Genomic DNA, 12,319 nt, shown 5'->3' with positions numbered 1-12,319 from the left:
GGAAACAAAACTTGAATAACTATTTAGTCCAAATCACACAGCCAATATGTGGCAAAATCAGGGATACTAGCTCTGCATGAATCAATAAGTATGAACTAAGCTTCCAGTATAGGCCAAATTCTGACACTGGGGAACAATGATGAGCAAAAACAGTCCCTGTCCTGCTTGAGCTTACAGTCAAGTGGAGAAAATATATAATGACATGGCACAAAAAGCACAGTTGCAAATTCATAAGAAGACAACATAGAAATTTGACCTCATTAAAAGCTTCCAGAAGAAATAATGAGTTTTTGGAATTGAGATGCTGGGATCACCAGAAATTAAACGCAAGTTTGAAAATAGTAGAGACACTAATTTTTTAACAATGACAACATTTTGACAGAAAGCAAGTATGATTAAGTATTACTAAGTATTACCTTAGTCCTTTATATATTTGAATAAAGCAAGCATTTGAATTTTTTAAAATTTTAACTAATTTTGATTGCAAAGGTGAACTTTAAAAAAAAGTTCTTTGTTCTTTTGGAGGGCTCCTGAGAAACTTAAAATATGTGAAAACGAAGCTTATTCCCAGTCATTAACTTTCCTGTTCCTGTTGATCACCTTCTTAAAGGTAAAGGATAAAGAGGGGAATAAAAATTTTTTTTGAACAGAACTGTGGTGTTTTTGAAAATTCAGTGGTCTCTGAAACTACCACCAACATTCCTTTTGTGACCATTTGAATTCTCCTTCCTACCTCTCCCTCATCCCTACTTCCAGATTCAGACCCAGTGCCCCTTTTAAACATAAATAATTAGTAATTAATGATGCTGAAGGGAAAGTTAAAGATAAAATAACATATCTGTGTAATTTTAAAAAGAGACTTATGCCCAAATACATACACACACATACAACATAAAGGAAAGTGATTTAAATAAAATCTGATATATAAGTATTTGGGCACAGCTACCCTGAAAGACACCACAATGTAGTTTTATCCTTGTACGTATATGTGACATCATCAACAATGCCACAAATACAAATTCATACTGAAATAATTACATAGTAATGTTGTCAAGCACCACAAGCAGCTTAGCTCTTCGTGACATAATTTTTCAAAATAAGTAACTTTTGGTAAAGTTCTAAGAAAAAATACAGTCTTAGTTTTATTCAGCCATTTCTGAAAAATTCAGGTATATTAAAACGGTACAAATTACTCTGCTTATGTATAAAATGACATTCAAGTCCAGGCTTATGTTTTTAAATATATATCAGAACATAGAAAATAGTGCAGGACAGTGCATGTTGCAGAGTTATCTCACATACTGGCATGTTAGCCGCCTTACTAGAGTACCCCCAATTATGGCAAACAAAAAAATGCCCCTTGTTTCCAAAATATCTCTAGTGGGAAGTAACATCCTCATTAAGAACCAGTGCCCTACATATATAGAGTGGGAAAAAAGAGAAGGGATTATATAAAAGACAGCCCTTTGCTTCCTATTTACCACAGTTATGAATCCTAAATTCTACCCATACATCACCTCTCAATATATACTAACACACACATGTGTGCACACACACCAAGAAAAAAGTTGTGTTTTATTTAGGGGTTAAGAAATAAAATTCAGTTATTTTACCTGCATCAATGAGATTATTCAGGATTAGCAGAGAATTGCAATTCAGGACAAGCAAGCTAAGGCAAAGCCATAGGCAAGTCTAGAGAACAAAGGAGAGGACCACTCTTCTAAAGAGGAAAGGGGGTAGTTAGGAGGGACTCTTATAAACGAAGAGTCCTTGAAGTAAACTGGGAGTTCAGAGTATAGGGACTTTTCATTGACTGAGTTGTGACAGTTTGTCATTGGCTGGGCTTGTTGCCCTGCAAAAAACAAACCTTTCTTCCTCCTGTTGGGGTGGTAAGATACTATGGACTTACAAGGTACATCTCTTCTGGTTGGGTCTACAACTGACCAGCGGTTGAGCTCCCCCTGCTGGCATCCTACCTCCATTTTAGTGAGTTTTCCTTTTATAATTTTCACAAGGTAAATGTTTTAAGAGTATATTTTGTTCCACTGTGCACCTGAGGAGGCACCAGTGAAATGGGAAGCAGCAGCAGCTCCAGAACTGGAGCTAGCCAGCCTCTGCTGAGAACTAGCTTGAAATCCAGAAACACTGAGCTTCTAAGACCCACACTGGCTTTGCAGCCCCTCTCTATTCACCCTCAGCCCTGCCTTTCAGTCCCTATCTACTTTTTATTTCCAGAGTCCCTGTCTCTGCTCCTCTTTTACTTCGCTCTTGGGTTTACTTTTCCTCATCAGTCATATGACACTTGGAGACTCCCATCTGGGCAGATCATTTGTTGCAGTGGAGGTACAGAAAGGAAGACATGCTAAGTGATAACTTTCAGAAAGTATGGCTGGTGTTTTAGGCCTATATTATCAAATTCCAGGAAGATTAGAGATTTAATTTTGTGTGGTAGCTGAGAAAACATGTTTCAAATTTCAACAACTAATTCACAAACTCTGGAACCTAATCCTGGGATGGGAACTGTCAGTTCTCTGAAGTGACTTGAAACTATTTAACGGGTTTGTTGCTGAAATCAATATACAGTTGACCCTTGAACAAGTTAGCAGTGCAGAGGAAAATCTGCATATAACTTTCAACTCCCCAAAAACTTAACTCTTGTTTTTTTAGTTTCAGAGGTAGAGTTTAGTGACTCATCAGTTGCATATAACACCCAGTGCTCATCACATCACATGCCCTCCTTAATGCCCATCACGCAGTTACCCCATCCCCCCACCCACCTCCCTTCCAGCAACCCTCAGTTTATTTCCTATGATTAAGAGTCTCTTATGGTTTCTCTTCCTCTCTGGTTTCATCTTATTTTATTTTTCCTTCCCTTCTCCTATGCTCCTGTTTGTTTCTTAAATTCCACATATGAAAGAAATGATATTTGTCTTTCTCTGACTGACTTATTTCACTTAGCATAATACCCTGTAGTTCCATCCATGTCATTGAAAAACTTAACTCTTAATACCTTACTGTTGACCAGAAGCATTAGTGATGACATAAACAGTGATTAACACCTATTTTATATGTTATTTGTATTATATACTGTATTCTTACAATAAAGTGAGCTAGAAAAAGGAAATGTTATTAAGAAAATCATAAGGAAAAGAAAACACCTTTATACGACCTATTTATGGGGGAAAAAAATCCATGTATATATAAATGGACCTTCACAGTTCAAACCTGTATTGTTCAACAGTCAACTATATATATTTTGTAACAACCCATTACTAAAATCTTACTGATTCTGATACTCTTCCAGTTAGTTTACTGGTTTTTAGAGGGTAGATGTCTAGCAATATACAAATGATGACCATCGTATCTCTAACTTTCCTATACTTATTTCTTTCCTTTTCTTGATAAATTGTATTAGCTAGAACTTTAGAGTTGGGACTAACAGATATAGCTTGTATCCATAATAGTAGATGCCATTATACATATTTATTTTTTTTAATTTTATTTATTTGACAGAGAGAAATCACAACTAGGCAGAGAGGCAGGCAGAGAGAGAGGAGGAAGCAGGCTCCCCGTGGAGCAGAGAGCCTGATGTGGGGCTCGATCCCAGGACCCTGAGATCATGACCTGAGCCAAAGGCAGAGGCTTTAACCCACTGAGCCACCCAGGCGCCCCTTTTTTTTAAATTTTTTTAAGATTTTATTTATTTATTAGAGAGACGGAGAGAGAACACAAGTAGGCAGAGCAGCAGGCAGAGGGAGAAGGAGAAGCAGGCTCCCCCGCTGAGTAGGGATCCTGATGTGGGGCCCGATCCCAGGACCTGGCAATCATGATCTGAGCTGAAGGCAGCCACTTAACCGACTGAGACACCCAGGGGCCCCAGTAGATGCCATTATATTATTGAGTTCTTACATCTTGCTTTTTCTTTTCAATAAACCATAGAAGTACAGCTTTTTTAGAAGTTAATAAAGAAAATTCAATTTTTTAAGTTTTTTTTAAATTTTTTTTAAAGATCTTATTTATTTGGCAGAGAGATCACAAGTAGGCAGAGAGAGGAGGAAGCAGGCCCCCTGACGAGCAGAGAGCCCGATGCGGGGCACGATCCCAGGACCCTGAGATCATGAGCTGAGCGGAAGGTAGAGGCTTTAACCCCTTGAGCCACCCAGACACCCCAGAAAATTAAATTTTTTAAAGATTTTATTTATTTATTTGACACATAGAGAGATCACAAGTAGGCAGAGAGGCAGGCAGAGAAAGAGGGGGAAGCAGGCACCCCGCCCAGCAGAGAGCCCGATTCGGGGCTCGATCCTAAGACCCTGAGATCATGACCTGATCCGAAGGCAGAGGCTTAATCCACTGAGCCACCAGGTACCCCAAGAAAATTAAAAATTTTTTAAACACTGATTTTTTAAAATTTCCCCAGTGGTCTTCATTCCCGAATAATCAGTAAGGGTGACAATGGAGATGGAGCCATTACTTACAGAAGGAGATTTCAATGGAGAGAAACATAAGTATCCTGTTAAGCTATTTCCAATGACACTGGAAGTCTGTGTTAATGCATACACATGGTGGGTAGGGAAAGGCCCCACTGGTCCTGCTAAATATAACACCTTCCCTCTTTTCTCAGAGACTCGTGGAGTGTCGCCGGCAACAGATCTTAAAGGAATTTGAAGAGCTTCATAGGCGGCTGGATGAAGAGCAACAGATGTTGCTTTCACGACTAGAGGAGGAAGAACAAGACATTCTACAGCGCCTCAGAGAAAATGCTGCTCACCTTGGAGACAAGCGCCGGGACCTGGCCCACTTGGCTGCTGAGGTGGAGGGCAAGTGCTTACAGTCGGGCTTCGAGATGCTTAAGGTTCGACCTTTGCCCCTGCATAGCCCCTCAGGTCAAGTGCAGTATAGCTTTGCACAGGCCATTCTGTCAACCTGGGATGCTCACTCTTCTGCTCTACTTCTCTAATCCAGTTCTTTATTCCAGACATACTCAAAGGATCTTTTTCTATAGAAAGGCTTCTCTGATTTCTCCCATCCCCTTCTAATCATTTCTGTGTTCTTATGTCTTGTGAACAATTATGTGCTTAATTTGTACCAAAGAAAAAAATTCCCTTTGAAAGAAGGGAAATCAAGTCTGAATTAGTGAAAAAAACTACACATTAAAAATTATGTAAATGTAGTAGTTGCCATTACTTTAAGGTCCTGGAACTTGATTTACCTACTGCTAAAAAAAAATTTCAAACCTAGTTTGAAGGACACTTGAAATTATGTATAAATAATATATTACTTTTGAAATGTAAATAATGCCTCTAAATGTTTGAAATAATTTGTTCTTTTAAGCAGATGAATGGTGTTAGCAAGCCTGTAGGAAATATGTCTCTTATTTTAGAGATCAGATTACCAGCATTTGGATCAGTGAGGCTTCGTTGTACATTTATCTGCATGTTATGTATTGCTTGGTACTTATTCTTGTGTCCTTTCATGTATGTGTGTTCTGCCTTCCACATTAAACTGGGAAATTCTCGGGGGGGCAGAGATTTCTCTTCTTTGTCTTCTGGACCCCAAGTATTCACAAATCAGGATTGGCACACAGTTATTAATATTTACTAACCAGTACCAGACAGGGATAACAAACAACAACAGGAAAGTGTGATTCATTCGTATGCCACCAGTCTGTACTGATCCTCAAGGAGACAGGTGTGTGGTTGGTACTTGGGGGACAGAGTAAAGAGCAGACACAATCCCTGTCCTTTGCACTGAGCTCCCAGTGTCCTTAAGGAGCAAGACAAAGACACAAGAAACCATTTGGAAGTGATATAAATTACGAAGCTTCATGCTAACCAAAAGTTGAAAATGGGGATCAGGTTGCAAGAGATGTACTCAGATCCCTCTGGAGCTCTTCCCCTTGCATTGTGATGCTCAGTTTGCCCTATTCTTATTGTACAGATCTAGGACTTTGGGGAAGTGGGGGGAACCTTTTGCCTATAGGACCCTTGACTACCAGGACCAATATTGCTTTCTTTTCTCCTTCCCTCTAGGATGTCAAAAGTACCCTGGAAAAGTAAGTGATTCTTGCATCTCTTTGAGTGAGTTAGGTCTTGGCTTAAAGACCAGGAGTACAGTAAGAAGTTAGGGGAGAAGGAAAGTCATCAGAATCCGGGTAGGATGTGGGAGAAGGTTCATTGCATCCATGAAGCCAGTTAGAGAGGAAAACTATTACTCCCAATATTACTGTTGGGAGTAATACCATTAAAACTATTATTCCCAATATTACTATTGGGAATAATAGTCCATTACCTTTTCCCTCTTTGAGCATCAGGACTAACCTGGTAAGGAAAATTCCAAGGGAATGTAGAACCAGATTCTCCCTGTGCCTGTGGGTGGAAATATGTCCAAACAGGACAGACAAAGGAAGGGGTTGAGAGAGCGGAGAGAGTGATTACTACTTGCATGAAATATAGCCATACCCCCTAGAAAGTTCTGAGACTCATTCTTAAAATAAAGCTTTGTCCAGGGGCCATATGGTTCTCCATAGATAGGCAAAAGAAAGCAGTAAGTGAGTACTTGTCTTCAGAGAGGAGGGAGAAAGTGGGAGGATGGAGAACTTTAGTTTCTCCCTAAAGAGAATATCTTCATACTCACTCAGATGGAGCTTCCCCTGACCCTGCCCTTTCTTCCCCTATCTCCTTATCCCTCCTAGATGTGAGAAGGTGAAGACCATGGAGGTGACTTCAGTCTCTATAGAGCTGGAAAAGAACTTCAGCAATTTCCCCCGACAGTACTTTGCCCTAAGGAAAATCCTTAAACAGCTAATTGGTGAGTTGTTCCCAAAAGCAAACTAGCAGAGGGAATTAGCAGAGAAGAAAGTCTTTAGATCCCACTTTATCTGGGCTTCACTTATCCCATCTGTCACTTTTTGTGCCCATCCCTTCATCTGGCTTTCAATTTCACTGTGAGTAACAGGTTTAGGTGCCATCTATTCTTAGGCCCACACTTTTCTAAATAGGCACCCAGAGAGGTTAAATAATATGCCTAAACTTGTCCTCCCCTTGAGAGTGAAAGGGAGTATCATTAATACTTACTCAGAGAAAATAGTCATGAACCAGGACTATTCCAGATAAATAGTCACCCTGTCCCTAGACCATAATGCTGTCTTGCTGTTATCCTTCTTAACATTTTCTGTTCTTTCTGGCCCTTAGACTGTGATTTGTGCTTCTTCACATAGTGAGATGATGCCATAGGATGATGGAGAAGGGATCAGGCAGGACCCTAAAATCAACCCTTGCAGAATCAAGAGATCATTAACTGTTTACTTTAGGGCCAGGGTGAGAAGGGAAGCCATTGTTCCCTCCTTTCCCTTAGGTGACACCATGGATTGAGAAAGTTAATCAAACCATGGTGTTCTGGGGAACTTTAAGGAAGCAGGCTCTGTAAAGGCAGGCTGGAAGAGTGAGGCAGGGGCATTTAGCTATTCCCATCCTCATCTAGCTCCCCACTCTGGCTTCTCCCGCCAGCGGATGTGACCCTGGACCCAGAGACTGCTCACCCTAACCTAGTCCTGTCAGAAGATCGTAAGAGCGTCAAGTTTGTGGAGACAAGACTCCGGGATCTCCCTGACACACCACGGCGGTTCACCTTCTACCCTTGTGTCCTGGCTACTGAGGGCTTCACCTCAGGCCGACACTACTGGGAGGTGGAGGTGGGTGATAAGACCCACTGGGCAGTGGGCGTGTGCCGGGACTCCGTGAGCCGAAAGGGCGAGCTGACTCCACTCCCTGAGACTGGCTACTGGCGGGTGCGGCTGTGGAATGGGGACAAATATGCAGCCACCACCACGCCTTTTACCCCTTTGCACATCAAGGTGAAACCCAAGCGGGTGGGCATATTCCTAGACTATGAGGCCGGCACGCTGTCTTTTTACAATGTCACAGACCGCTCTCATATCTACACTTTTACTGATACTTTTACTGAGAAACTTTGGCCCCTCTTCTATCCAGGCATCCGGGCTGGTCGGAAGAATGCTGCACCACTTACCATCAGGCCCCCAACAGATTGGGAGTGACAGGTAGGGATGTGGTAATAATTGGGGTGAGTCAGGGTCAAGAGCTATGGGCCTTCCTTCCTGTGACCTGCTGGAACGTCTTTGTGTCTGCCTGGTTCCAGTCCTGCACTGTCTAGGAGAAGCACCTTGGTTTCTAGAATGGTTTATATGGAGGAGTAGATAGGACTGGTCTGGGATGAAAGCACAGTTGTGTCTCCCTCCTCTCAGGGTGGGGGAGCTAGTTCCCAGGGGTTGACTTCCCTGAAGTCCATCAGGTTTTCTATTGCACATGGATAGGTTGGGAAGGAAGGAGAGGCGTTTCCAGAAACAGAAAGTCTATGGGAGGGTCTGACTTGCTCAAAACCAGAAGAGGAAACAGAAACCCCTGTACATCCTTTTAGGGGTTTGTTTGACCCAGAATGGTCCTATTTCTTGAGGAAGATCAGAGGGGTCTGTGTACCCCTAGACTAAAATAAAGATGAGTGATAGTTGCTCTTATGGGTCTAGAAGTTAAGGAGTTTTGTTTTTTTTGAGGGCAGAATTGAGCATCAAGATTAGAAAGAAAGTCAGGAAAGGGGCTAAAGGAACAGATTCCTAGTGACTAATGAAGGGGAAAAGGGTTTCCTTGGTCTTCCATTCCCAGAGTAAGTTGCCATTAGGATTGGCCAGAGGTAGGACTGTGGGGAGGAGAGTGTGAGAAGAAAGGAGAGGAGAACTCGGGTCCCTGCCTCAGCCTTCAGCAAAGCTGGCTTAGCGCCTGCCTCCTTAGAGTTGGTTGTCTCCAAAATGTCAGTCAGTCACCTTTCTTCTGCAGAGATGAGGTATCTCCCTCAAGATGCATCTACCCTTCACTGCTTTCCCAAGGGAACCTGGAAAGAACAGTCAGGTATTAGAGGAAAGAGAAAGGTTTTTCTATCTAAAGCCCTGGCCTTAAAGGATGTTACTAAGTATAGCTGCTCCCTAGTTGTCAACCTTACTCCTTGGCTAAGGTGTCCAAGCCAAAAAAGGAGAAAGGAAATGGAGTCTTTCTCACTCTAGGACAGGGTAGAAGAGAGGGTATGTAGAGGAAAGGGTCAGATAGGCAACTTCCTTTAGCCTGTGTGCATATGGCCTGGAACTATGTGTTCACAGGAGCCAGTCTTTTGCTTATTTGTTGCCATCCTTCACCTTTTGCCATTTCCCCTATCAGAGAATGTAAATCATTTTAACATTAGGCCAAAATAAACAACTTGTAGGGTACATATGTTGTCAAAAAAGGTTAAAGCAATGCATGCCAAACCAAACTAAAATGATTTGGAATATCTGCTATTTGGGTGATGAAGGGTTCACAGAAGATTGGGACAAGAAACTGCAGTTTATTGAGGGTGTTTCAGTTCCTCCTACCACCTCAACAGGACTTTGTCCAGACTCTCCTCTTACCTTTGTGCCTTGACTGTGGTTCTTTGTGGCAAGATGCTTTGGTTGGTAAAACATAATATGGAACAAAGGATCCACTGAAGTGATCTCTGTGTTGTGTGGTAATTTGACAATGGCCTTGTGTTGATGTTTAAGAATCACTGGTGTTAAGAATGCATGATCCTGGGGTTTGCCCTCAGTGATTGATCAAGGTCTGGGGTGGGCCTGGATGTCTACATTTTAAACATACTCCTCCTTTGAATTTAGGGATCCTTGTGAAATTAATCCCAGAGGAGGTTTTGGCCATTTTTTCTGAGCTGAAGGCCTGGTTTCCTGCATGGCCTGACAGGGTTTGAGAAGGGAGAGAGGCCTTCCTCTCCTGGCCTAATGCTGCCCTCTCCCTGTCCCAAGGTTCATTCATGTTCTGCCACTCCAGCTCGCATCCCTCTACTTCGGACTTCAAGAACTGGTGGTCATTAACTATGAGGCAGAAGTAAACACAGGATGTCAAACAGAACAAACAGGAGACAGAGGTCAGAATAAGGGATGTGAAGTATATGATTAGAATAGGGGAGGTGGGAGAGGGGAGAGTTTCAGGAGCAGGAGATGTCAAAAGTTTCTGTGCTCCAGTACCTAAGATGAGAAGTTAACTAGGATCACCTACTGTGTGTCCAGCACTGCATAATAGGAAGTGGGTTTTTTTTGTTTTGTTTTGTTGTTGTTTGTTGTTGTTGTTGTTGTTGTTGTTCAGTGGAAAAGAAGGGTAATAAGCTATGCTTCCCTCTCTTGATCACCCCGGTGATCCTTTCCAATTTCACTCCCACTGGTACCAGTGCTTTTTTTGAATGTATAACTTCTGTTCCTTCAATCTGTAGATCTTTCAGGCATCTGCCTTTGGCTTCAGGAGAGTAGGGCAGAAGTTCTAGCTGGGTATAAATTGCACATAACATTCTCCCCAACCTATCTGCATAAAGAGACCAGTCTTCTGTCCTAAAAATGTTTTGCAGTTTAAGATCCTCTCCTGTTCTAGTGAGCAGTGACTTTCCTACCTAGAATAACTGATCATGGGCTTGAGGAAGACTAGAAGGAAGCCAAACTCAGAAAGGGACCCTGGACTTGGGTTGCAGGGGTGGGTATGGGTTTACGAACAACTGGGGTCCGTGAGGCCGCAGGGTGGCGCCAGAGTAAGGATCGCGGAGAGAGGCTCACCGGCCCAGGAACTACACTTCCCAGGAGGCCGTGCGCGGGCGCCTGAAGCGGGGCTATCGGAAGTGCGGGGCCTGCGGACGGTGGTGCTTGAGGCCCTCGCGTGGCGCAGATGGCTGGGCCGGTTAAGGACCGCGAGGCCTTCCAGAGGCTCAGCTTCTTGTACCAGGTGAGTCCGCGTCTGGGGACGTACGGGGAGGCGGTCGGGTGTGGCTGGCCACGAAGTAATGGTTTCCTTCCTCCAGGCCGCCCACTGTGTCCTTGCACAGGACCCCATGAACCAGGCGCTGGCGAGGTTTTATTGTTACACGGAGAGGACCATTGCAAAGCGGCTGGTCTTGCGGCGGTGAGACGCTCAGGGAATCCAGCTGAGGGCGGGACGCGGAAAGAATGGGAGAGGGAGCGCGGGCCTTCGGACCACCATCCCACTCCGTCCGCAGGGACCCGTCGGTGAAAAGGACCCTCTGTCGTGGCTGCTCTTCCCTCCTCATCCCGGGCCTCACCTGCACCCAGCGCCAGAGACGTGAGTGCCCCTAATGGGGGTGAATGAGAGCACCAGTGGGCTCGCTTTAGATGGCTTCTGGCGTGGGATTTAGAGCTGCCGGATTTTTCAAGCTCTGGGTTGAATTGCTAAATTCACTTGGACCAACTAAGGAAAGGCTGGGCAGTAGGGAAATGATGTTGCCGTAAGAGGTAGCCCCCCTCCCCATTTTTGCAGGGTGGAGGACAGGATTCACATCACCATTCATTCATTCATTTAACAAATATTTTTCTAAGATGTGTCAAGTATTGTACAAGATCCGTTATTCTAACTGAAATTACAGTCTGATAGGACAGACTAAGAAACAAGATAGTGTAGAAAAATGCTTTGCTTGAGGGACTAAAATGCTAAATTACGTTCCTGATAGGCAAAAGAAGTGAGAAATGGAAATTCAGGCAAGTGTGAGGACTCTGAGACAAGAGAGCTTGTGGTGCTGTCAAGGAGACCAGAGTCCAGGAACCTGGAGTTTGAGGTAGACAAGGCCAACATATGAGGCTGGAGAAGGAAACAGGGCAGATCCTCTTCCAAATTAAGGAGTCTGGACTTTATCTTAAGGGATACCAAGAAATTGACAGACTTTAAGCAGGGCTAAGACACCTCAAATTTGTATTCAAAGTTGGAGAGTGTTCGAATTCCTACTGAGAAACAGTGGAGGCAAAACTGGGTGCGGTAGATCTTTTCTTCTCCTAAACCTGGGCACTGCTCCCCCCTCCCCACTTTCACCCAGGCTGCAGGGGACAGCGCTGGACAGTACAGACTTGCCTAACATGCCAACGCAGCCAACGTTTCCTCAATGATCCTGATCATCTACTCTGGGGAGACCGGCCTGAGGCCCAGCTGGGGAGCCAGGCAGGTGAGAGGTTTGTAGAGAAAAATTGGGGATGTCCCAGGAAGATAGGGATGATGGGGGACATAGAGCTGAAAGGACACACAGGTGGATTCTGGATTGCTGTGAGAGGTGCTACAATCTGAAAAAACTCCCAATTCTCATCTACCCAGATCTCAAACCACCACAGTCCCTGCCAAACGCAGCCCACCCCATTCCAGCCCACCTCCCTGAGGAGAAAGTGTAGCCTCAGAGCTCTGGTCACCAGTGATGGATTCACCCTATCTTTCAAATAAATAAAAGTAGTTCTGTTTCA

The 12,319-nt window shown here is 43.7% G+C and overlaps 2 protein-coding genes across 9 annotated transcripts in view; both read left to right on the top strand.

Annotated features, from left to right (window-relative positions):
* TRIM39 (tripartite motif containing 39) overlaps positions 1–10,785 on the top strand; it is a 15,736-nt gene extending 4,951 nt beyond the window's left edge. Inside the window, exons 4-10 of one of the 7 annotated variants that reach the window (XM_046004701.1) lie at positions 4,625–4,855; positions 6,033–6,055; positions 6,695–6,810; positions 7,509–7,693; positions 7,992–8,059; positions 9,842–9,963; positions 10,603–10,685. In XM_046004701.1, coding sequence (XP_045860657.1) covers positions 4,625–4,855; positions 6,033–6,055; positions 6,695–6,810; positions 7,509–7,693; positions 7,992–8,059; positions 9,842–9,963; positions 10,603–10,685 — 828 coding nt within the window. Of the gene's footprint in view, positions 1–4,624; positions 4,856–6,032; positions 6,056–6,694; positions 6,811–7,508; positions 9,534–9,841; positions 9,997–10,557 lie in introns of those variants that run through there. The other 6 variants (XM_046004700.1, XM_046004703.1, XM_046004702.1 and 3 more) reach the window with 6 other exon arrangements.
* RPP21 (ribonuclease P/MRP subunit p21) lies at positions 10,664–12,319 on the top strand. 2 transcript variants are annotated; one of them, XM_046004704.1, is made up of 5 exons: positions 10,664–10,805; positions 10,882–10,982; positions 11,077–11,159; positions 11,905–12,030; positions 12,177–12,319. In XM_046004704.1, the coding sequence occupies exons 1-5, from the start codon at positions 10,749–10,751 to the stop codon at positions 12,248–12,250; spliced, it is 441 nt and encodes a 146-aa protein (XP_045860660.1). In that variant the 5' UTR covers positions 10,664–10,748; the 3' UTR covers positions 12,251–12,319. The 2 variants fall into 2 exon arrangements, with proteins under 2 accessions (XP_045860660.1, XP_045860661.1); XM_046004705.1 differs by having other exon boundaries at positions 11,905–12,037.

Source organism: Meles meles, chromosome 5 (genome assembly GCF_922984935.1).
Source record: "Meles meles chromosome 5, mMelMel3.1 paternal haplotype, whole genome shotgun sequence".
Classification (NCBI taxonomy): Eukaryota; Metazoa; Chordata; class Mammalia; order Carnivora; family Mustelidae; genus Meles; species Meles meles.
This window is presented reverse-complemented; position numbering and strand designations above follow the sequence as displayed.